We start from the raw sequence: 27271 nt of genomic DNA, 5'->3' as shown, positions 1-27271 counted from the left end.
ATCCCCAAATGATTAGTAATACTCATTATTTTTCTCTTAGACCTATTATAAATGGTGGAATTATGAAAATATTTCGTGTTCCAGTCTCCCTCGTCTAGCCATTTATCTCGTGATTTTTGTCTCCAAAATATTTCTTCTTTGGAGACAATATCTTCATGTTTAGCGAGGAGTTATTTTTCTAATGAATAACTTTCATTGGTCATACCATGCTTAATAATTTCTAGGTTAAGATTTTTCAATTTATCTTCAATCTCCATCTTTTCTTTGAAGATGTTATTAAAATGCTCTTTATTCCATCTTAGGATCTTTTCTTTTAATAATTTTAGTTTAGAAACGAAGATAAACATCTTAGAGCCTTCAAATCTAGCTTGTGTCCACCAATCTCTAATATACTTGATGAAATTGGGGTCTTGAAACTACATCTTTTCACATTTAAAAGGATTCCTGACTAGTTTCGAAGGTTCACTAAATTCAAAACAAACAGGATAATGATCGGATCCTGCTATTGGCAAGATGGAGGATTGAAAATTTAAATTATAATCATCAAACTTACCTATTATAAAAAACCTATCTAATTTTTTAGCAATATACGCATAGTCCTTCCTTCTATTATTCCACATGTAAATTCCATTATTCATTGGAATATCTATCATATTATGTTTTTCAATCCAGGCTTTAAAATCTAAAGATGAATGTGAGAGATGTTGAGTACCTCCTACCTTTTCTTCTAAGTTTAAAATAGTATTAAAGTCACCTCCTACTAAAATGGGACTATCCTTATAATTATAAATAACAGAGCTTATTTCATCCCATACAACTTTCTGTTAGATTGTGGTGACTGATCAGGAAAGTACTGTACATACTTCATAAATAGTGGGGTTTGGGGCATCGCCCCGAAAAAAAATTTTGGGCAGTGGCCAACATGGTAGCCGACATATTATGGCCGACATATGGCCGACATGTTATAACCCTAAAGTGGTTTAATACTTGTATAAAAGGGCTTAGGGTTGGGTATTTTTTTATATGTTGTGATGTGAAATTGGTTCTTGCGGCAGTATTGAGCTGTAAGGGATTACGGATTGTAATCAGGTTGTAATCACTGGATTGTAATAAGATCAGACTTGCTGTTTGGTGGACATAGCCTAGGGATTGGGTAAACCACGTTAAATCTTGGTGCCTTGTGTTCATTTCTGTGTGTTCTATTATTTTCTGTTATTGGTTATATTTGCATGTACTTTTTTTTTTTTTCTGTCCGTAGTTTATCCTAACACTTTCTTCCCTAAATGACTAATTGGACCATATATATTAATTAAAATAAATTTCAAATTTGTTTTAAGACTTTGCATGTTGGCACTTATCCAATTGTTACTATATTCTAAACAATGTATATCTACCCTCCTAGGATTCCAAATTAAACCTAGACCCCCTGATGCACCTGCAGACTCTGGAAAGAAAGAATCCCAAAAACCTAACAACTTATTAAGTTTTAGACCTTCTGTCTTATTCAACTTTGTTTCCTGAATTAAAATAATTTATGAGATAAAAGTTTTAAGGTTTTGTTTTATCAACTTTTTTTTACTAGGTGCATTTAAACCCCTAGCATTCCATGTGGTGATCCTCATGATGCCTTGGGAAGACACTTCCCCTTGCCAATATTTAGCAAGTCATCAATCTTTTGTTGTTCTCTGCAATTTCCATTTGCCTCTCTTAGTTCCTTCAAAGATTTCCTGCCTCTTTTGCCTTTTGATCTGCCATATTTTGGTGAACTAGAGCCTTCTTGATTCATTTGGATCTTGAGATGTTGTGGATTATTCCCAAACTATGAACAAAAGATGTCTTGAAGTCACTTTGTTTATCCAATTCTTCATTTTTTATTTCACTAATGATCTGACTAATTATTCTTGGCTGCTCTTCAACTGCAATCTTTAAATCTTCCATGATGTATTTTCCAGTCCTTTTAACTTATTGATTTGTCTCTGTTAAATTGCCATATCTTTGAGTTTGTCTCAATATGTTATCCACCATCACTATCTTAAATAAATCCCTTCTAAGATATTCAACTGTATAATTATTGCCTCCTAATTTGAGGATTCTTTGAATTAAATCCTCCTTCTAGGAATCTGTGTTGTTATCAATACTATCGAAGCTGAATACCTAAATTAACTCCTCAGCTAATTGATCTAGGTCCTTATCTTTTGGGTTTAAAATTTCCACTTCTTAAATCATATCCATATCTTTGTTTAAAAAGTTCTGAACTTCTTTTAAAATGAATCCATCTGTTCTTTTTTCCTTATCAATCTTATCTGATTGATTATATTGTGGAGTAAATGGAGAACTTGCATAGGCAACCGGAGTCTGCCAAAACTTGGAAGAGATGATGGTACCTTTTTTGCTAGGAGTTGAGGATTTATCCTCGATGAATTGTGTTTGATGCTACACCATCTGCCTCTCTACCTTAGATAGTTCATTGTCTTCAACTCTGTTAGTATGTGAATCAAAAAGTAAGGAATTTTCCAACTCTACTATGTCATCTTTCTCTTAAGCCCCTGTTGCCTTATTTTGCACTATTCTTGGTTCTTCTATATCTGGTTCTTCCTCTCTTGTAAGGCTTAATAGATTACATAGATCTCTCTTGCATGAATCATTGAGTAAGTGTTGTACCATATTGGATGGGTTAACAGTTTTTACTCCCCTTACACAACTTGTTGCTTATTTTTGACACATATCTTCCTTTGTCTCTTTATTTGTCATATTCTCCTCTTCATATGGAGTCATCCTTTGTCTCAAATTTCTCTTCAAGGCTTTCTTATTCTTCTTAGATATATGCTTACTTGCTACCTCATTCTTTTGAATCAATTCCAAATACTCTTTATGATCAATCACAATAATGGATTTAACCTTTACCGTAGATGTTGGATTAACCTTATACTCTTCTTGATTCACCAATTCAGTATACTGCATATCAACCTGAGACTTGTCCTTACTTTGAATTTGTAAAGAGGAGTTTAGATCTGAGGATCTAATTCTCATCTTCTTTCTCAAATTGTAAATTGTAGGAAACATACTCTAGAATTATGAGGTAAGAGGTAAATTTTTAAAACCCGTACCATTACTGTCCTCAATCTTTAGGATTTTTGAAATTTCTCCTTCGAATGAGTGTAGATTTAAATCATAAGCTGCTTTATTTGTTATTACCTTTTTGTAAAAATGTAACGATTGATTGAACTTAGTCTTAATTAGTAATTTCACATTGTTATAATACTCAAATGAAGCATCAATCCCTATGAACTCTCCAATAGCTAACCCTATCAATTTGAGGATCTCAATCTGGTTCAATTCAGGTAGTAAAGACTGAATGTTGAACCAAATTAGACACTTAAAATCTAAATCTTCTCATTTAAAGTTTGGACACCATTCTACAAATTTGAAAATATAACCATTAAAGAAACATTCAGAAACATTTACAAATTCATTTTTAACAATCTCATCTATACAATTCAAATATAGGATTTTATTAGAGAAGAAGGATATACTTACCTCGCCACGACAGTTTTCTTCAAGCCAATTGGAAAGAAAGAACATTTCATTACTAGGACTATTCCAAACTGCAAAAATTCCAAGATTTTGACATTCCCGCCATGCAGCTTCACATTCATCATTTTGAATCAGGATGGAATTGTCTTTTCCAACTGGATTTGCTTTATAATCTGAGATTCCCTTAGGTTTTACCAAGCACCTAATATCCCTCTTCATGGATCGTCGATAATGGGGAATGTAGGGTTTTGGAGATGCAACATGGGGCACATCCAAATTGGGGAAACTGTCATGACATGGGGAATGCAATGAACCCCTATATAATTCTAGTGGAAATGGTAACTCTTTATGAGGGTTTGATGATGCATATTTAGTCATGCTACAAACCCTAAATTGATGGTCCAAACTTTCTAAAGTGAAATAAGGGTATGGTCAAGTGTTACCATATGGATCTAAAAATTTATGAATGCAATTAGTATGATGAATCCTTGAAACTGAATTTCTTCCATACATCTCCTCATACTACAGATTTGGGTTGCTGAGATTTTGAACAATATGATTGTCCAAGTTAGCCAAAATGAAGAATTTATTTTTAGTTTCCACCACATAGTGTGCATATGAAGAATCCTGGGCATCCGCAAAGAGCTAACGATGACCATGTTGTATCTTAGGCTTATTTCAGGAAACTACTTGTTGCTTTGAATTAGGGCATCCATGTTTATATTGATTGTCGAATGCCTACTTAGAGGTGCTCGCATGCCTGCCAATATTCGTTGCTCTACATTTGTTCACCATTTTTTTATGTATATATTTAATAGCTTAGCAAACCTTATTCATAGAAAGGTTTCAATATTTATAGCTAAAACCTTACTTATTCTAAATATTTGATATGATAAATTCATCACGCTAATGTTATTTATAGCATTAGTTTTTGTATCTCTCTTACATAAAGTAATAATTACTAACATTGAAGGAGATGTTCTGAGTAGGCTTATTTTTTATGAACATTGGCTATGATAGGGAGTCCTATGAATATTTGTATGATCGGCCTTGGGAGGAAGTGTTGAAATTTTACTCTTCTTTGTTTATTGGGCGTTTATCTCTATCCAATCTAGTCTTCAATGATGATAAAAAGGTAAAATTTGTTATTGTTATCTATTAGTTCTTTTGAAGGTTTCAAAATCATTCAAAACATATACTCACTAATTCAATGAAATGAGCTCAAGTGGTCTTAACAGTAGGGCTTTCAAAACTGAGATTCAGCTTTAAATTCTTACTAGAAACTATAAGTATAACAATTGTATTGGTTACTACATGGAAGTTGTTGAATGTAGGGCATGCTTAAAGGTGCACCTCAATTGATAAGGTGAGATGCAAGACCCAAGTGACAAAGAGGAATTGGATTTCACCCAACACAGAAAAATCTCAAGCAGTATGTTGTGGGCACTTAGTGCAATCCCCTCTAGGATCGCCATGCCTCTACCTATAGGCCTTTATACTTGGCACATATCTTAAGGTTGAAAAATATGTTGTCTACTGAACTACTTGATACTATATTGTGTATGAATTTAAACATTTAGAAATACAAAAGTAAAAAGTTACAATTGATATGGAAAGCAAAATATAATTCCACAAAAAAATTATAGTATAAGACATGAACTAGGTTCAATGCAATATCTTTCCCTAAATAAGCTTCTTCAGCATATGAGTATGGGTGGATCAGTACTTGATTTCCAAGCCTCCACATATGTTGCACTTACAAAAGAAGGAAAAATGTATGCACTGATAATTGTTACTTGGATTTGGTAAATGATTTTTCTATAAGATCTATAATCATAGTCACTTGTAACTTTGTGATCTATTAGCCCTATGAGAAATTAACTATGGATTTAGTTTCATGGTGGGGGCTACTATTATTTTTTACTGAAAAGGAAGTCCCATGGAGGGAGCTGCTACTATTTTTACTAGGCAGGAAGGTCTATGTAACTTAAGAAATAGAAAATCTAGAAAATGAAATCTTCACCTAAAAAATCATAGCAACAAATTTCTTTATAGTAAAGTGTAGGAAGTCTATGGCTGAGGGGCTTGTTAATTGGCAGCATCCATAGAAAAAAATTAGCTATGTTTTCTTTTTCAGATGGAAGTCTTTCACTGGATGACGTTTTCTGAAGATTTCATTCTCAATTTCTTAAAGAATTAAATTATAGTACCTGTACATAATTCTATAAAAATGGTAGCAGTGGTTAAAACATCATATGATTTGGGATCAAACATTAGTATTTCATCCAGGTTATCCAAATAGAAGTATTTCTTCTACTGGACATCAATTTAAAGAATAATGTTTGGAAGAAAAGAAGACAAAAAAAGAATTAACATATTCCAATCGAGAACAATTTAAAGAATTTTAATTTGTGAAAGACATAAAGCTAAAAATGAATTAAAATACTCAATTTTCAAATTATCATATAATAAGACCTAATCTTAATATATCTATGAATAAGCTCATTCAAAGTTGACTTGCGAATGGATGGCGAAGGGCATTCTGGTTCTCGCTACTAGGGTCTGCGTGCCCTAGCTCGCTCTGCTTCTCGCATTCTGTCAGGCCCTGGGCGAGCTATGTGCTCGTGTGCTGTGGTCGAGTGTGTTCTTAGTGGTGCACTGGGTTTTGACACTTCTTTTTTATGCTTCTTTGGCCACGGGATAGGGCTTGTGGTCGGGCATTGTTTCTCTCCTGCTACATGGTGTGTATGAGCCCACGGTGTTGAGGGATTGAGGGGCTCGTGCCCCTTTTTTTTGCCTTGCAGGATTGCCAAGCCCAAGCTCGGGTTTAATGGGGGATCTAGGGGTCGCCTCTTCCAAGCCTTTGGGTGAAGACTTGGTGATGAGGGAGCCTCTTTCGGGGATGCATGACAGTAGCAAAAGCATGAAGGATAAATTCCAATCAAAGGAAGGAGAGTCCTCTTCAAATGGAAAACTCTGACTTCAAAAAATTAATGGGTGTCTACAGAAAGCTGAGGTTTTTCCTATTCTTGTAGATCAACCTGAACAAGTTTTGGAAGATGTTGAGTACTGGAATAACCATGCTCTTATATGTAAATTTTTAGGCCTTCGTCTTTCATTGCCGGTGTTGGATTCTTGGGCTCGTCGGGTGTGGAATCTAGAAGGAGATATGGAGATTTTGTTAGCAACTAATAACTACTTTATGGTTATATTCTCTTGCATGTCAGACAGGAATAAGGTTTTTGAAGGTGGCCCTTATTTCTTTAACCAAGTGGGGCTATTCATCAAGCCTTGGCACACGGGCTTTAATTCTGCTAAGGAGATTCCCTCTCGGGTTCCGGTCTGGGTTCGCCTGCCAAGACTTCCTTTGGAATTCTGGAGGGAGGATATTCTTCACTTAATTTTGATGCTTCTTGGAAAACCTGTGGGATCTTCTACACAGACGCAAGATCGTAAGGTAATCTCTTTTGCCCATATTTGTGTTGAAGTTGATTTGAATAATCCATTGCCAAACTCTATGGAGATTTGTATGGGCTCTGTTTCTTGGATCCAACATTTGGATTACGAGACCCTCCCATTCAGATGCAAAATCTACCATGAGTATGGTCACCTACTACGCCATTGTCCCAGATATAAGAATCCCTCCGTGGATGCCCCGATTCACCCTAGGGAGGACAAAGGAAAGACTAAAGCTTCTACTGGACCTGTTGACAGTGAGGGATTTACTTAGGTTAAATCTCGCAATAAGGGAAAAGGAAAGAAAAGAACCTGGACAGAAAGGAGGACTGATGACACCTTTAATAGGTTTGATGCTCTTGAAAACATGGACCAAGAGGTAGGTATCCCAGTTGAGCTCTCCCTGGAGGTCATTATTCAGCAGGAGACTCATGAAGGAGATATGCAGAGAGAGGGTTAGCTTCTTGATACAGGGGACCTATAGGGCAAGCAGTGGGATAATGATGGACCTCCTCTTGTTCAGAATGTGGGGGATCTTAGCGGAGCACAGGGCTCACAAGGACCAGCAGGGGTGTCCAACGAATCCCACATGCCTAAAGGTGCATTTGATTCTATTAAAAGTATTAAGGCTTCTCTCGCTTTAGGCATTCAACAGAAGTCCTTCAAAAAGGGGCCTTTAGATAAACCAATAAAAAGTGGTAGGAAGACTGATCAGGAGAAAGTGAAGATAATGGGTGAAAATTTGGTGGAGTCTGGGTCGATACGTCCCATTGATTCTCATTTCTCTTAGCCTCATAAATGATTGTGCTATCATGGAATGTAAGGGGGTTGAACAACATCCCCAGAAAAAAGGTTGTTCGTAGATTAATTGAATCTCAGTCTCCTGATATGGTTTTTATTCAGGAAACTAAGCTTTCTTTGGATGGTTTGGCTAAGTGTGTTGCATATATTTGGCCCCGTGGCTCTTGGCAAGGGGTGGGGCCTTGAAAAGTTCTGGAGGGGTGGCTTGCTTCTGGGATCCTAAGAAAGTCTCCCCTTTATGGCGATTCTCCAATTGGTCATTCATTTCTTTGACAGCCACTAGCTTTGAGAATGGTGAAAGGTGCTTCTTATCCAATATTTATGCTCCTACAAACTTTGCAGGTAAAGTTTAGCTATGGGCCCATATTAGATTCATTCGGTCTTTGGAACCTCTTCTTCCATGGATTATGGCGAGAGACTTCAATGCTGTTATTTGCTTGGAGGAAAAAAGGGGTGGGCTCGCAAAGTTGGATCAATCTTCTAATCTGCTCAGAGATATGATTGGCTTATTATTTCTCATTGATGTGAAGCCAAATAATGAAGTCTTTACATGGAATAATCGAAGATGTGGTGGTGAGGCTATCTCAGAAAGGCTTGATAGATTTCTGGTCTCTTGCTATTGGATGGACAACAGGTGGGTTACCAGTTCTGAAATTCTTGATTGGAGGGGATCGGACCACTGGCCTGTTAAGCTTTCCATCATTTCATACAGGATTACCAAGAATCCCTCTTTCAAATTCCAGTTGATGTGGTTACGAGACTCATCTCTACCTGATCTAATGGTTGACTAGTGGTATGAGGGGATGTCTGATCATGGTACAACAATGTATACTTTTAGTAAGAGGCTCCAACATGTGAAGTACAGGCTTAAGAGATGGAATAAACAATGTTTTGGCTATCTACAAGTTCAGAAGACTGCAGCTCAAACCAAGCTTGATAGTATTACCCGACAGATTTGGGACCATGGGCTGAGCTCTGATATGAGTGAAGCTGAGACTCTAGCCCTTAAAGAGCTAGAAGAATGGGAGCTTTGGGAGGAAATTTTTTGGAAGCAGAAATCTCGTATTGATTGGCTTCAGGAGGGGGATAGGAACACTGCCTTCTTCCACAACTCAGTTAAGGCACGACGGCAAGGGAATTCTCTTTCCTCTCTTGTATTATCAGATGGAACTCAAATCTATTCTCGTGAAGCTATCTCCAGGGAAGTAGTCAAGTACTTCTTTGATCTCTTTTCTAGGGAGGAGCTTGGAGGTGGGCATGAGGAGCGCGACATTTTGGATTGCATACCTCATCTTATCTCTGCAGACATGAATGAAGCCCTATTATCTCCTATCTCACTTCTAGAACTGGAGAAAATCGTGTTCAATATGAAGAAGGGTAAAGCCCCTGGTCCAGATGGGTTTCCAGTTGAATTTTTCCAAGAATTCTAGGAGGTAATAAAGTATGATCTTCTAGATGTGGTCCAGGAATCACACAGGAATAAACAGATGTTGAAATCTTTGAACTCGACCTTCTTAGCCCTTATACCTAAGAAGGAAGGTGCTGATAGGTTGGATCAGTTCAGGCCCATAGCTTTGTGCAATGTGGTCTATAAGATCATCACCAAGCTGATTACTGAGAGGCTCAAACCATTCCTTGGTCCTTTAATCTCTGCAGAACAGGGTGGCTTTGTGGACAGAAGACAAATTTTGGATGGAGTTGTGATAGCAACGAAGGCTATCCATTCTATGGCCAACTCTAAGGAGAAAGCTATGTTTATAAAACTCGACATGGCCAAGGCTTATGATCGGGTGAGTTGGGAGTTCTTACAAAAAATTCTTTTGAACTTTGGGTTTGCAGTGGAATGGGTTGAATGGGTTCTTAGCTACTTGACCTCGTCCTCCTTCTCTGTTCTCATTAATGGAGAATCTTCAGAGCTGTTTGGTGCCTCTTGAGGAATTAGGCAAGGTGACCCTTTATCTCCCTATTTATTTATTATCATAGCAGAAGGGCTTGGCAGATTTTTAAAAGCTCAGGTTCGGCAGGGGTTTATCCAAGGGTGGAGTTGGAGCAATAACCTTCCTTCATATTCTCATCTTCAATTTGTGGATGACACTAGACTTTTGGGTAGGCTATTATCAGTGAGGAAGTTAATATCAGGAGAGCCTTGGATATCTATTTGAAAGCCTCAGGTCAGAAAATTAATGATGATAAGTCTTCTATCTTTTTCTTTAACACTCCAAGGCTTATTCAGAATAGGATTGCTAGAATTCTTAGGTTCGAGATTGGTTCGCTCCCCCTGATGTATCTTGGGGTCCCTCTGTCCTTGGGTGCTCAATGGAGAGATTATTGGCAGGGGATTTTGGATAAGTTCAGAAGTAAGGTTAGTCATTAGACTTATAGATGGCTTTCTTCTGCTGGGAGATTGGTTCTCCTTAAGACTGTGGTGCAGTCTCTTCCCATTTACAGGTGTGGTGTTCTGATCCCTCCTTCTAGTTTTGTGAGAGAGTTTGATACCTTATCTCGGTAATTCCTTTGGTCTGGCAATCTTCTTTCCTCAAAGTGGAGTTTAGTCAAGTGGGAGACTGTGTGTAGGCCAAAGCATGTAGGTGGCCTCGGGCTTCGTTCGATGGATCTTGTTGTCACTGCATTGGCTGCCAAATTATACTGGCGTTGGTGTATAAGTCAAGACCAAGAGTAGGCCAAGATTATCACTTACAAGTACCTTCCAGGTGCAGACTGCTCTGAGGTGCCACGGCTTCCTTTGGTGGGTAAAGGCTCCTGTATTTGGAATACTCTCAAGAGGGGAGCACAAATTGTTAAGGAGGGGCTCTTCTGGATTTATAACAGAGGCTCGAAAATTCTATTTTGGTAGGACTCATGGGATGGCCATCCTCATATCCTCTTTAGCTTACCCCAGCTTTTCCCCCTCTCCCAAACCTTTTCTAATGCTGGGTGGATTAAGGTGGAGCATTTTAAGACGGTTAAGCGCCTGGGTCAGGTTGAGATAACTTGCTGGAAGGATCCTCGAGAGTGGTCGATGAGTGGATCTCTTGAGGATTGAGCTCTCCTCTCTCAGGTTCTAGAGGGTAGGTTGTGTAGCTCTCTCAATGGGAGGGACAACTTAGCTTGGAGTCTAAGTCCAAAAGGCAAATTTACAGTGGCTCAAGACTATGTTATTCTTGATAGGAACCTCCATGGGCAGGCTGAAGTGCACTGGTGGAAGAAAGTTTGGAGTAGCTTTTCGTGGCCCAAGTGTAACTTTTTCTTATGGGTGTTGGCTCAGAAGAAATGCCTTACTTGGGAGAATCTTTGCAAACGAGGTTTTCAGGGCCCCTCGATTTGCTTTCTTTGTAGGCATAATGAGGAGTGTGTCTCACACTTGTTTTTCCTCTACCCTTTCTCAAGAGAGATATGGCACAGATGGTGGGAGGCTTGGGGTCATGGTTGCTTTCATGCTAACTCTCTTATTGAATTCTGGGAAAGCTTAGGCAGACCTCCTGTGAAGACTTCTTTCTTACAGGTGGCCTGGTGGGTTGGTCCAGTCTTCATTCTCTAGAATCTTTGGCTAGAAAGGAATCGCAGGATTTTTTGTGATGCCAAATCTAGCATCTCTCAATTGTGGAAGTTGATTCTTAATAGGATTCAGGAAATAATATATGCAAAGTGTGATATGTCTGGTAATATTGATCCTGGGGATCAAGTTATTGTGAAGAATTTGAACCTGAAGGATAGCAGGTGGGGTGGCAGTCCCAGCAACAGACTGAGACATGGGAAGCAGCGGGTGTGTAGAGATGGGAGGTGGTCCCCTCCCCCGACTGGGTTCTTGAAGATCAATACGGATGGGTCTTCTCAGGGGAATCCTGGGCATGCCAGTATTGGGGCTATTGGTAGAAGCGATGTTGGAGGTGCAATTTTTCTCCTCTCTGTTTACAAGGGTATGCATTCTAATAACCTAATGGAGGCCCTGGCCATTAAGGTTGCTATTGAGCGGGGTTGCTCTTTAGGGTGGCAGAATTTCATATGTGAGTCTGACTCACAGATTGTTGTGGATATGTTGAATAACCAAAAGCTGGATAATGTTAGTTGGCAACTTGCTTCTTTAGCCAGACAAATTCTTTGTCTTTGTAGGTCGGTGGACTCTGTCTCCTTCTGTCATATTCCTCGTGAGTGGAACAGAGTGGCCGAGTGTCTGGCTAAGTGGGCTTCAGAGAATGTGGGTGAGTGGAATATTAATGGTAGGGATGAGTTACCCATTGAGTACTGTGAGATTATTGATCGGATGCTTCTGGAGGACAGGAGTTTGTAGTGTTCCGTTGGGCCTTGGGCCTTTTCTGTGTTCTTGATCTTTGATTGAATAAATTTTTACCCCTCATTTTTTCAAAAAAAAAAAAATATCTATGAATGATTGCCCACTACAATTTAAAAAATTCAAATAAATTAGATCCACCATTCAATGAATCTAAATTCTGAACAAATGGCACCTTGCATAGTTTATTCTTAATTTTCCATTCTCTGCTAATCTTTTTTCTTATCTATTCTCTACAAAGTCAGTCCTTATAACAAAATCATGGGTGATGGTTAGTATTGTAATCTCATTCTAAAATAATTAAGAGAATTGTGACATATAGCCATAGAAACATCCATCATAACCATATCAAGAGTAACAAAATAAATTTAAAGTTAATCATTTTATTGAGCCAAGCTATTAAGTTACACCATACAAAAATTTGTGTTAGGTAATCGAGGTCTTCTATTGGCTGCATTCACACATCTCCTACAAATATATCTACTTAGAACTTTAGTTCAATTAAAAATCTAAGTTTAGTGAGTGCACTCAATTTTTAAACTAAAAGCAAATTGAATCAACCAAGAGCGATGATTTACATCTCTAGGAAATATTTACTCAACTAAACATATAATGAAACACTATGAACACAAATATCGATTTTGTAAAGAAACAACTACAAATGTACTTATGGTGTCTATAACCAAGTACTCGAATGGAGGGATCTATTCATAAAACTCTAGTTCTTGATTTTCAAGCCCACACATTTGCTAGGCCCTTTTCCAATTTCACACTTTTGGAAGTGAAGAATTCAACAACATTATGATAAAAATCAAGTGGAGAATTTTAGACAAATAAATATACACAATTATTATCTATCAAATTAAGTATAACGCTTTAGGTACAAGTGAAACTACTATACTATATTCTTCAAGGAGCACTGGTGTATTTGTCAAAGGCTAAAACTTAAAGAAATTGACAGAAGGGCACCAATAGGAATTGACCCCGTGGCTTAATTTGACTCAACATGGACAAACTTACCAGGTCCACACATAGTAAGGATTTAAATGCCCAAGCGCTAAGACAAGGTAATCGTCTCCATGTCCACTTCATTGTTATTGGAACTATCAAGGATAACAGTCCATACAGAAATGTACCATGGGAGCTGATCCTAATTTATTTCTTTGTTTAGGGCCATGCATTTGTCAAACTTGGAAGGAGAAGCTATTTTAGAAAGATAGCAGAAAAAAAAACATCTTTGAGCATAGAGAACAAATAAACAAATGATCACTAAGACAAAATCAAATTTTGGCTTAACAATTGCCAATTGCATTTGCCTTGAACTGTTAATCTTTTAAAAAGAGTTTATCTTCTGCATATTCTATGATATTTGTAGTCCTTGAGATCACATTTATCTCATGAATATATTTCTGCCATATCTACAAAATATGCCACATTGAGCACCTCCTTCAAACTCCCAAGTGATTAAAATACACTTAAGATATTTACTAAATAGCCAAGCCATGGGTAATGTGCAACTGTCGAAGTCTATAGATAAAAAAAAAAGCAATAACATGCATTGTCCACAATTCCATCTAAAAAATTTATAGCATTGTCCACAATAGAACATCTAAATGTTTGTTTCAACAAACTCAGTGGTACCATTGCAAAAGAGATTGACCAATTATGACAACATTGAGGAATAATACCTTTACTGATGGCATACCCTATTTGTTGGAAAATTGTTCTTCTCTGGAGATATTCAGTTTATATTCTAGTCCTATTTATGGCCACTTTTCGATAGAATTGTGTTTACTTACGCTTGTGATTCATAGAGTTGGGGGAAAATAGTCTCGAGGATCAATTCCATCTTCTCTCATGACTTGTAGCCGATTAGAATGTGAGTCTAGAGCACATGTTGGGGCAATTCTAGAGGATATAAGGCAAAGCTACCCAATTTGGAATAGATTTTCCTAGACAAGGACATTATAAGTGGCAACCTCCTAGAATCTTAAGGAAATTGATCAGTGGTCTAGATTCTTGTGACACAAGATAAAAAGTTGAGTGGAGTGATATCCACAAAAATGGGGAAGCCATGTCTTCTCCAAGTTCTTGGGAGATGCTCAAGGGTTAAAAATATGGAAGGACGCAAAAGGGACACAAAGTTCATTGACTACTCTTCTAGACATGTATGCCAAATGTGGTTGCATAATAAAACAAAAAAACTTGTAAGATGATAGATATTTAGTGTAGCATGGATCTCCTCTCCTATTGCTAAGTGTGGCAGGGATAGAGGCGCTAAAGACATGTGGTGTTGCTTAATTATTGCAAGTGATGTTAGGGTAAAATCACACACCTGTGTCACCCTTTTGTAAAGGAAAAGGCTAACAAAAGTATGGCAATTCACCTTCAATGACAAAAAACTTGTATTATTATATTGAGTTTGAAAATGAAGTAAATTAATGAAATGTGTAGAAATGGATGACTTTTAGGATTATAATTTTTAATAATTATTTGGAAGAAGAATTGATATATTTTCCTAATTTTTAGCTGCTAAAAAATGCTAAAAATTAGGGGTCTAGTTCTCACCACAAAACTATGTGGAAATAAACTTATTTCCCTTTGATCTCAGACTATGTTATAGATAACATATATATCTAGAACAATCAAAAATAGAAATTGGCTTTAGATATATATTTTCTCTTTTATAACGATTCAAATTTTAACTCACTTGAAATCGATAGTTTTCATCTCCCACCACATTTTTCAAAACAAACATATTCTAACAAGAAGAAAAATTATACATTCTAGAAGAGGATTCTCTCCTCTAGAACTTTAAATTTTTTTATACGATTTAATATTTTTTTCTTTCTCAAAATCGACAACTTTTCAAGTGTTAAATATGTGCTTGTAGAATTTATTAATTATAATATACTATATCTAATGAAAACACTATAAACTCTATATGAGAATATTCTTGACTTTGAGCTCTATAAGATGGTGTTTATATGTTATTAAAATAATATCATAAAAAATGTAAGAGTTATTGAAATGCCACTTTTCTAAAATAATTTAATTTCTTTAGTAATTGGATATAAACTAGTATAAAACGTGCATTTATTTGACATTTCCAATTGGAAAAGTGTGAGGTCATATATAACTTAGCTACAATGAATTTATCTAGATCATATCTTTGAACAAAATTGATTTTTAGATAGAAACACTCAAATTCAGTCGTTCTAATAAGTCAGCCTAAAAGGTGACACAACTTTGCACTTTTACCCGTTATAAAGCATTGCAACATCTACATCCTCATACTTTGTGTTTCACAAATATTCTAAGCTTATTGTCCGTTTATCTTAACTTGATGTTTGTTCTAGCAGATGAATAGTATTTCCCCTATTCATATTTGATGGAAAAAAACAAGTTTATATTTTTTAGTTGGGCCAATTTATTTTAGTATGCTCCTTCAATGCCTTTATTTTATATTATAGCAAGAGGGCAATGAAACCTGTCCATGATGTTACAATTATGATTTTAATAATGGTAGTAAAAAATTAGTTCTCTACAAGTTGAAGACAATTTTTTATAATTTTTACCTATCTTTTACATGCAGAAGTTTGGATTTGATATAGAGACTATTATATACATATCAATTTCTTGTGCAAACATCAATGATCTACATGTATTCTCAAATTTTTAATCCTCTAAAATCCCATGCATTTTAAATGTTGACCCAAGGAAATAACATCATGATAATATTGAATGAGCTACTTTTGGTTGATTGACAATGCTGCAGTTAAACCCATTTTAGTGGTTGATTCAACATCACAAAATTATCTGAAAACAAAAGGGCAATATGGGTTGTTATGACACTATAATTTTTCTCTTAAACCAAAAGCTCAAACTGTTGGTGAGTGCACCACTATAAATTGCAGAACTAGAGGGACTCTAAAAGCCTAAAGGTAGGGATTGAGTGTTTTGCAACTGAATAATTTAACTTTCTGAGCTAAGAATTCTAATAAATTGGATATGATTAGAAGGTACACTTGCAGTGGGACAATGTGGGGGAACTCTTAAGACTTTATAATCAAATGCAAGATATAGTTGTATGGTCAGACCGCTTTACATTTCTTTTTGTTCTCAACACAGGTGTTGTTGTCAGATTCACAACACAACACAACAGATACATTTATGGTCACCTATTAGGTTTAGCTTCTACTCTAATACTTACATAGGGACTGTACTCATAAACATGTATAGAAATTATGGAAACACAGATGATGCATGTGAACTGTTTGATTAAATACCCAAAACAGGGGTTACCTCATGGAATGCATACGCCAAACCAAAATATAAGACTGTTGAAACTACTATACTATATTCTTCAAGGAGTAGTGTTGTATCTGTCATAGGCTAAAACTTATAGGAATTCACCGAAGGGCACCGGCAAGAGTTGACCATGTGACTTAATTTGACTCAACACGGAGAAACTTACTAGTTGTACACATTGTAAGGATTTAAATGCCCCCACTTAATGTGTTATTGTATTATACCAAGTATCGACATCTCCAACTCCAACCCAATAGCAATACCACTAACTGATAGCTATTTGACCAAATAGAGGAGGTTAGGGAAGTGCCATATACTACTAGAGTTAAAAGAGGGCTATGCCAGGTTAGTAGTCAGAAAGAGTATTTAGACCTCCACCACTACCACCCGGTGTTAAAATACAAACCCTCCATACCTAAAGGCTAATACAAGAAAACAATGACGCTAGCACCAAGCCATATGAGAAGAAAGAGCAAAAAATAAAATGTGTAGAGATAAAAACTCAAAACTATAATATACATTTATCTGGTCTATATACATTTTGTATGTACATTTTTTCATGCCGTGTGGCCCAAGGCCAAACAATATACTTCAATGATGTGTGATTTAGGGCTAGAGAATATACTTGGATGAAATTATGAGACAATTAACATTTTTCAATGGAACAGATATTGTGAATATAGATGTAGAAATGTTAAACTTGACACAAAAATTCAAATGAAACAAACATAATAGCATTTTACCCTCCATTAGATGCCAGGAAAAAGCTACAAGTGAAAACCATTTCTTTTGCGCATAATATAAACCCTCTTTTCTAAAGCATTACCTATGTTGCACTACTTTTGCACACAATATAAACTCTTTTCGTTGTCGTTTGAGAATGAAAACATATATATATGCATACACAGGTACACAATAAAATGATGAAAGTGGAGAGACGATGACATATGCAAAATTCCAAACAAAAATCTAAGCTACCCAATGAAAGCTACAAAATAATCTCTACACATAATTTGGAGTTCACTCCTCAAACTTGATATGATTGGAGAAATCTTAGAATGTACTAACAACTCCTATCCTGAGAAAACAACAAAAATATATTATTGACAATATGGTTACCTACAAAAATTTAAAAACTAATGGAAAGCATAATATAAATTGTAAACTCTTACACAGATGAAGAAATACACTTCTCTGCCCTCCTGAAACAATATCGTGCAAACATAGAATGAATTAAATCCTTGATGATCTTTATAAATGTTTTGCTCACAGATAGCAACATATTAATGCCCAACAATTTGATGGTTGCAGATGAACTACTAAGTATAAAAATTAAATGCCTCTCTCTTTCATTTAAATGACCTTACTTTTAATAGATAGCAGGACAATAATATTCAGATTTTTAATGCTAAATTTTTGGGAATGGTTTCTTTCATTTAAATCATCTTAATTTCAATACATGAATAAATAATAATATTAATTGATTTTTTTTCATTTTAAATTGTTTAAAACTATTAAGAAAATTTGCTATAACCAATTATAAAATAACATTCAAATATAAAAAATATTATTTTGAGACTAAAAATTTAACATTCATTAATGTTTTGGTATCTTTCCAAAAAATAGTAATAGGACGTTCAGATTTTTAATGCTAAATTTTTGGGAATGACCTCTTTCATTTAAATTATCTTTCTTTCAATAAATGAATAAACAATAATATTAATTGATTTTTCTTTTTAAATTCTTTAAAACCACTGGAAAAAATTGCTATAACCAATTAAAAAATAACATTCAAATATAAAAATATCTATTTTGAGACTACAAATTTTTCGTATCTTTTCCCAAAAAAAAATTGGTAATAGATTAAGTTGGGCGGAAAACTACAGTCTAGAGTAATAACCAAAATTCCTTCTCATTCATCCTTTTTCCCTAGTAAAATTGATATTCTAGATGGCGAATTTGAAAAAAACACTGAACAATAGCACGAAACCCTCGGGTGAGCTGGCGGGTGTAAATGTTTTCCCGACTTCTAAAAGTTTCATTCTTCTCTTCCTTCTTCGTGAGGAAAGTTCAATTTCACAATCTCTTTTAAGACTGTACATAGCTGTTTTTAAAAGACTAATAATTATTGTCATACTAAATATTTTCTTCCGAGTTCAATTTCTGAATAGGAAGAGCACCATCTCGTGATCGTCTTTACCAGCTAAAAAGCTAACAAAAAATGGCGAATGACACGGAGCCTGCAAAATTAATTCTCCCTTTTCTGCAAAGAGCTGATGAGCTTCAGAAACATGAACCTCTCGTCGCCTATTACTGTAATTATATATTAATTTTGATCTCAACTGTACCGCAACAGATATTGAACATTCCATCCTCTTTTTATTATTCACAATTTCTTCAATTGAACAAAATTAATAGGATTTGTGCGTTTTTGAAGGTCGTTTATATGCAATGGAACGAGGGCTGAAGATCCCAGCGAAGGAACGGACCAAAACAACCAGCGCTTTGCTGGTTTCCTTAATGAAGCAGCTTGAAAAGGTACCCGCTTACTTACAGAGCCCCGATTTATTTTGAGCGAAACAAGAGGCAACATAAACTATAAGCAGAGGAAACAAAACAAATAAAATAAGATACAAAATAATTTTGAATGGGTGAATGCAATTCCGAATTTCTATATTTTCTAACCCTAGTTTGTAAGAATCTGTACTTTGTGGTTTTATCTGATACAAATAAATTACAGAGTTAGAATTCAACGTTTTTTATTTAGTCATATAACTTTCGTGAATTGATCAACGGGTAATTGAAAATAGTTATGTTGTTTTCCATTCAACTCTTTGTTTCCATGCAAATTTGATTTCATGCATAATTTCTTGACTGTTCACTCCTCAAGTGGAAATGGATTCTTGAGCCATGAGGGTACGGGAATAGCTTATTCGCATCCCCAATGTGAAACAATGTTGAAAATAACTTTTGCAAACAGAAAGAATTTTTCACTTTCAACTTTTCCAGATTGTTGGAGCATTCAACCATTACTTTGCATGTGTGATCTTCTGCTGACTTCAGGTGCCCATGGTTTTTACGGTTTAGATTGCCTTGCTGAGAATTAAGTGTATTCTAATTGGCTAAAGTATTAAACAAATATTTCAAATAGCGACCTGTTGCAGAACATGAGGTTTTGTAATTTGTTGGGAAGCCTTCGGTTTCAGCAAAGTGATATGGAAATCTCATTAGCCAAATGATATGAGTGATGTATGACTGCTGCGTGAAGAAGGTTTTTACTCCAGATGTAGCGTCTGTTGGAAAAGTAGAACAGCAGAAACATTATGTAGAAATTATACTCTGAAAATATGTAATAGAGGAGTAAGACTTTCTCATAGGTATGCAGCTTGTTGGAGTTAATGTTCCAACAGTAGTCAATAATAATTGTTGCACATATGGCAAACCTTGAGTTTTTAGCAACACAAGTTTAGTTTAGGATTGAGTCAAAGAGTTTTAGTTTGAATCAAATTCTTATTGTAAATGTGTTGAGTTAGGTGATCATAAGTTTCAGTTAGTGTGAAGTTTATGTTTGTGTTGTCAATCATGAAGTAGTTTGTTGTCAGTGTAATTAGCAGTCATTTAGAAATGTTGTTGAGTCAAGCTATTGTATAAATTGACATCTATTATTCAATAAAAACAAGCTGAAAGCTTTTTCTTCTCTCTGTTTTGTTTTTTTTTGTTCTATTTTTCCAATATGGTATCAGAGCTATCTTCCTATTAAGTTTTATCTGTTAGAGAAGAAGTTAAGAAGATGAGGCCAAGAGAAGAAACACCGAATGATAATGATTTCATTGAAGAATTTGTTTGATTTTGAAGAGATCAATGCTTTGAAAAATAGGAAAAGATGTGGTAGAGTCTAGATAGATGCTCGAATAGTTTGAGGTGCTATAAGAACGGAAAAGTTATACCTTTACAAGGGTTATGAGGCATTCCATGTGGAGATGGTGTGTCCAATAGTTCAGGGAGATCTGAAAGTTTGGAAGCTTGGCATTGTTTGTGAGATATTTCATATGGAGATGGTATGTCCAATGGTGTTTCAAAGCTGGATTATAGCTGCATAACTATGAGAAAGTCTTACTCCTCTATGACATATTTTTGAAGTATAATTTCTAGATAATGTTTCCTTTAGTTGTCACATTAAGTGGGGGTGTTGGAGTTAATGTTTCAACGGCAGTCAATAATAATTGTTGCACATGTGACAAGCCTTGTTGAATTGCTGGTAACACAAGTTTGGTTTAGGATTGAGTCAAAGAGTTTTAGTTTGAATCAAGTTGTTATTGTAGATGTGTTGAGTTAAGTGTCCATAAGTTTTAGTTAGTGTCAAATTAATGTGTGTGTTGTCAATCATGAATTAGTTTGTTGTCAATGTAATTAGCAATCATTTAAGAATGTTGTTGAATCAAACTATTGTATATATTGACATCTATTATTCAATAAAACCAATAAAACCAAGCTAAAAGTTCTTTCTTCTCTTTGTTTTGTTTGCGTTGTTTTGTTATTTTAGAAAAATAGAACAGCAGAAATATAATAGAGAAAGAAAGAACTTCCAACTTTTTATTGAATAATAGATGCAAATTTATACAATAGATTGACTCAACAACATTCCTAAATGACTATTAATTAGATTGACAACAAACTACTTGATGATTGACAACACACACATAAACTTGACAGCTAATTGAAACTTATGGACACCTAACTCAACACATCTACAGTAAGAACTTGATTCAAACTAAAACTCTTTGACTCACACCTAAACTAAACTTGTGTTGCAAGCAACTCAACAAGATTTTCCACATGTGCAACGATTATTAATGACTATTGTTGGAACATTAACTTCAAAAAACTCAATATTTTCTGTAGAAACAGATTATACAACACAAATCTAAGCTTATTTTAGTGGATAGAAGGTTGGCGAACTTGGACAAGACTGATTGAATATGCACAGAGTGTATGGGTTCCATTTATGGCACAAGGTGATTGTTATTTGTAAATAAAGTATATTTTTACAGGTATATCATAGCTACATTATATGAATGGCAGGAAAATTTGGGACTCAAGTAAACTGTAAAGCTGAGTATGTTTTGCATATGATCGTTTGGGGCTCAAAGAACAGGTACAAGAGAAGTGTAGTAGCACAATTGCTATGTGGTAATTGATTGGTTTTATCAATATGCTTTGGCTTGTAATTTTGTTGCTTTCTTGAAAACCATTATTTATTTGAAGCCTACTTTCTATGCCTATCTCAGATATCGTATGAATGATTATAAGATAAGTGCAGTATTAATAAAGTGTGTTTTCTGTATAAATGCAACTGGTTTTAACTTTTTGCATAAACAAGAAAGGATTATGTTCAGGTCAAATAAATAGAAAGGATTAACCCTTTCAAACCAGACACCACAGGCTGGAAACATAGCAGGGAGAGCTAGCTGAGTGATTTCAGTTTATGTGCCCTGAATTGGACCAGCTTGTGAACGCAAAACAGAACCAGGACATCTTGTGCAAAATACTGATGACTGAAGTTGGGAAATGAGAAGTGTAATTGAGTCTTGGAATTTGCTCTGCATTAGGAGACAGTGCTGGCTTATTCTTAGTTTAATTAAGAGGTTTGCTGCACTCTGGGGTTTACTTCACTTCAGATCTCTTGCCTTTATGAGTATTTGATGCTGTTACTCTTTTAGTTTTAACATGTTTGGCTTGAATTTCGATTCTATTTCTGAAATGGTTTTTTAACTGCTTCCAAACACATTAACACCCTGGATTTGCATGAAATCTTATGCAAATGCTGCAGATGAGACAGTGGAGCCACATCAGGAGCATAAAGTGCAGGATGTATTTAACACCTAGGGTGAATACTTCATTTGCAACAAAAATAATGCTCAAGGAATTGGCAACTTGTTATTAGACTAATGTGTAAGCAGTATCTTGTTAGAAATAGAAAATACTGAGAGTGGGTGTGAATCAGTATTTCACAAACTTTTGCCCAATTATTGATATCATTAACAATTTTATAACTTGCATATGAAAGTAAATTGATTAAGCTGAATAATAAACACAACCATAAAGTAATGCAACACATAACACCATATTTTGTTATTTAGGGAAGCCAAGGGAAAACTCCGGTGGGAATGGTACCCACAAAATGATCCACTAATCAAAAGTATCTTGTGAAAGATACTGACCCTATTAGGAGTCTATTACATCCGTATAGTGTCTTTTTCCTTGTTAGAGGACTAGGCCCATTAGAAGCCTCAACTCTATTAGGAGTTGTTAATACAATTACAAAATGTATGCAAGTTGAGCCCACTGCCCAAAGATGCAATACACAATGATATTCGGTATACAAAAGAATAGATACAAAAACCTCTTTGCAATTGTTGATATCTCCAATATTTGATAAGACCTTTGTAGCTGTTTGTATCAACTTCACATAGCCTTTTATTCTGCTTTAACATCGAAATTTTCATCACAAAATAATCACATTCTTATCACAATCATCGCATCACATTCACAGTTAACTTCGTATTTCAAAAGTTGTCCTTTATACCCTGATATTTCATAATAACTTGCATTGTCGACCTTCATACCTTTACACGTTTGCCAAAATGTAAAACTATACCTTGCTTACTTAGGGTTAACATCTAGGATGTTGTCCCTAATTAGTCAAGTAATTGTTTTGGTAAACAAAATAATTCCTTAACATAAAATACCCAATTCCTTATCTTTATCTTGTTCAGTCGGCTCATTACTGCAACTGGAAAAACTGCAATAAGTTTGCCTATACTGTCTGCATTGCTTTGCGCACATAACTGTGGTATCTAGACATACTATACTTGTTGTAGCTAAGAGCACACGTGCCAATACTGTAAAGTTAATGCAAATTCTGTTATAAAATCAGACTTTTATAATATCCTTGTGTAGCTGTAGATAATCTTCTTTCACTTCTGAATGTAGGAGGAGTTATTAGAATGTTGTTCTAAATTTAATTGTCTCTACAATAAATTTGTATGGGGCAGTATTGCTTGAAGGAGCAGACTTATGTTAATTGTGTCTTCAAACTACAATAACACCCTCCTATTATACCATGACCAAAGGGCATGTCCCTCGAAGGGACATGACCCTCTTTAGGTCGGCCAATACTACACTTAAATAAATCGATGTCCAAGAAAGGAGATAATACAAATATAAACTAACATAACTTTTTAGTTATAGTTAGTATTAAACATGAATATTTCGTAAGGATTGCCGCCCATCTATTTTACCAAGTGTAAAGTATATAATGCTTAAATGGTATGCAAAGGGAGAAGATTATGGTGCGGTCTGCACTCTCAGACTTGTATGATATCACTGTTATAAATTTAACACTCCCTCTTAACTTGATAATCATACTGAGAGATAACATATTTAGCATCATCAATTACGATGAATAAACATAGATAGATACTCTATATCTATCTGAATCTTCTGAGCAAATGGCATCATGGAACACATGATACTAAGTCATATAGCCATCTTTTAATATGATTTATCACTTACATTAGTGATGTCAGTATTGCATGTAATGCAATACACAGGATAAATCCGAAGAATGATTAAATTCTTCATTTCTCTAGGTTGTGACTCATAGGAACTGGTAATCCTATATCACAACTTGATCTTGAGTTAACATCTACCAAAAAAAAGGATAAAGTCCGAAGAATAAATTCTTCCTTTATCCAAGTTGTGATTAATAAGCATAGAAATGCTTATGTCACAAATGATCTTGAACTCACCTAGATCTAACAGTGGTTCTATATTGTTCAATACATTATCTGAGGGATCATCATCTCTCATAATGTCTTTTATACAAGTATTTATTACTTCATAGATTGTCACCTTGTAAATAATAAATATAGATGGTGGAGCCCATGACAGTTAATAGCCTAACAATAAATTTTTTTCATTAATAACTTAAAGAATACAAATGAATTACAATTCAATCATACCAAGTCTTTTCCTGAAGTGATCTATCTTCACTTTAGAGAGAGGTTTGGTGAGAATATTTGTTGTCTGATCTGTAGTGCAAATGTATTCTAATTTTACAATATTCCTATCTATCATATCTCTTACATAATGGTAAGGAATTTTAATATGCTTGGACTTGTTATGAAAAACTGGAGTCACCGAAAGTTTGATAGAACTCTAATTATCATAATGAATAATCACAGTATTCATGGCTTGCCCAAATAATTTCACAAGTAACTTTCTAAGCCAAACTGCTTCCCGAGAGACCATTGCTGCTGCAATGTATTCCTTCTGTGGAACTTTGTGCTACTAAAGACTATTTTCTACATATCCAAGATATCATTGCTGATCCTAAACTAAAACACCATCCTGAAGCACTTTTTCTGTCTTGAACACTTCCACCCCAATCTGAGTCAGTGAATCCATGTAAATCTAAATCAACTTTCTCATATTTGAGCCCAAGATTAAGAGTACCTTGTAAGTATCCCATAATGTGTTTGACTGCAACTAGGTGAATCTCCTTTGGCTCACACATAAGCTGACTTAGGGCATTAACAACATAGCAAATATCAGGTCTTGTATTTACCAAGTACATCAGGGACCCAATCATTTGTCTATAGATAGTAGAATTTATAGAAGGTGATTCGGCTGTTATTTCTTTATGTAGATTAATCTCCATTGGAGAAGACATAGACTTGCAATTCCACATTCCAAATCTCTTCAAAATATCTAATGTATACTTCCATTGATGAAGGATAATGCTATCAGAATTTTGCCGTACTTCCAGTCTTAGGAAGTAATGAATGAGTCCCGAGTATTTCATCTCGAATTCTCGAATTAGATCTTTCTTGCATTGATCTATAAAATGATCACCACCTATTATTAGTAAATCATCAACATACAGTATTAGAATTACCATATCATCTTTATCCCTTTTATACTATAGATTTGGATCAGCTTCTTTTTTGGAGAATCCTAAGCTGGTAAGATACTTATCAATTCTTTCATACCAAGCCCTTGGAGCCTGTTTAAGCCCATAGAGAGCTTTCTTGAGCCTGCAAACAAAAACGTTGGGATCATAAGTTTCAAATCTTTCAGGTTGCTCCAGATATACTTCTTCTATAATCTTTCTATTTAGGAATGTTGTTTTTACATCCATCTGATGTACTTCCCATCCCTTCGATGCTGCAAAGGCTAGGACTACTCTTACAAAGTTGTATCTAGCAATAGGAGCAAAAGTTTCTTCATAATCAATACCCTCTTTCTGAGAGAATCCCCTGGCTACAAATTTAGCTTTGTATTTTTCAATGCTACCATCTGTAGCATGCTTTATTTTAAAAAATCCATGTGGAAGAAACAACAGATTTTCTTTTAGGTCTGGAACAATTTCTCAAACATTATTTTTCATAATAGATTGGTATTCTTCTATCATAGCATCTTTCCAAGCTGTATGTTTAATAGCCTCTGAAACATTGGTAGGTTCTAATTTAGACAAATCATTCATGTTTGTTGTGTAACTAGAAAATCTTTTAGGTTTTTTGCTTTCTCTAATTGTTCCAGATGGTGCAACAAAGTTTTGTGCTTCCTCTATTGTCTTAATGCCTCGAAGTGGTCTTTTCTTAGAATTTTGAGTTTCTTCAAGATTAAGATTTTGAATTTCATCTTCAATTTCTTCAGTGTTCTCCCTTTGAGACTCAGTTTCAGTATTTCTTTCAGAACTAGGTAAAGGAGAGTGTTCTTTAGAACTTAGGGCATTTTTGAATGCCAAGTCTTTTTCAAAAATTATATCCCTACTAAGTTCAATATTTTTTTGTCCAGGTATGAAAACCCTATATGCTTTAGATGTTTCACTATACCCTACAAAAATACCTTTGCTCCCAGAAGGTTCTAACTTAGTTCTTTTTTCTTTTGGAACATGAATATATACAAGGCACCCAAAAGTCCTAAGATGACTTATATTGGGTTTAACCTTAGTAAAGACTTCTTCAAGAGTTTTATCTTTAAGGTAGGAGTGAGGGCTTCTGTTTTGAATATAGACAGCAGTACAAGGGGCTTCTGACCAAAGATTATATTCTAAATTTTGATCAAATATCATAGCTCTTGCAGATTCTATAATTGTTCTATTATTCTTTTCTACTACCTCGTTTTGTTGCGGGTAATAAGGAACGGTATACTCCCTCTTAATTCATGTTTCTTTACAAAAACTTCTAAACAAATCTAAGGTGTATTCTCCTCCATTATTAGTTCTAAGAGTTTCAATTTTATGTCCTAATAAGTTTTCAGTTAAGGTTTTAAATTCTTTAAATCTCTTTAAGATTTCTTCTGATTCTTTGTATTTTAGGAAGTAAATCCAAATTTTCCTAAAGAAGTCATCTATGAACATAATATGGTTACCAGAATCCTCCGAGAGAAGGAACAGACATAGGTCCACATAAATCCAAGTGGATTAATTCTAAAACATTGTTAGTTTTTCTAGTGCTATCATGAAATGGACTTTTGGTGTTCTTACCCAAAGTGCACCTTTTACATATGCTTGAGTGATCTTTATTTAGTTTAGGTAAGCTAGTAACCATCTTCTCTATAGTTGATAAAATTTTGAAATTTAGATGTCCTAACCTTCTGTGCCATATTTCATTTATATCCGTAGCTTCATGAATTAAGGCTTGAATAAGTTGACTAGATTTTGATTTTAATTCATACAAATACCCTTTTCTTTGACCTATAATTTTTACTTTCTTTATTAAGGAGTTCTTAGCCCAGGTTATTACTTTACTGTCCATGAATGCAACATTATGTCCATCTTCAAGTGTTGTAACTGAGATTAGATTTCTTTTTATT

The 27271-nt window shown here is 35.1% G+C and overlaps 1 protein-coding gene across 1 annotated transcript in view; it reads left to right on the top strand.

The window, feature by feature from the left end:
- The first annotated feature begins 18244 nt into the window (after positions 1–18244).
- The window catches only part of LOC149550361 (protein HOMOLOG OF MAMMALIAN LYST-INTERACTING PROTEIN 5-like), a 28480-nt gene continuing 19453 nt past the window's right edge, over positions 18245–27271 (top strand). The window contains exons 1-2 of the mRNA XM_089793393.1: positions 18245–18705; positions 18828–18928. Coding sequence (XP_089649519.1) covers positions 18612–18705; positions 18828–18928 — 195 coding nt within the window. The 5' untranslated portion in view covers positions 18245–18611. The remainder of the gene's footprint in view (positions 18706–18827; positions 18929–27271) is intronic.

This window comes from Cupressus sempervirens, chromosome 7, assembly GCF_028749045.1.
Source record: "Cupressus sempervirens isolate cs-2001-9-10 chromosome 7, ASM2874904v1, whole genome shotgun sequence".
Taxonomy (NCBI): Eukaryota; Viridiplantae; Streptophyta; class Pinopsida; order Cupressales; family Cupressaceae; genus Cupressus; species Cupressus sempervirens.
The sequence above is the reverse complement of the archived record's forward strand: the minus strand, read 5'-3'. Positions and strand labels throughout refer to the sequence as shown.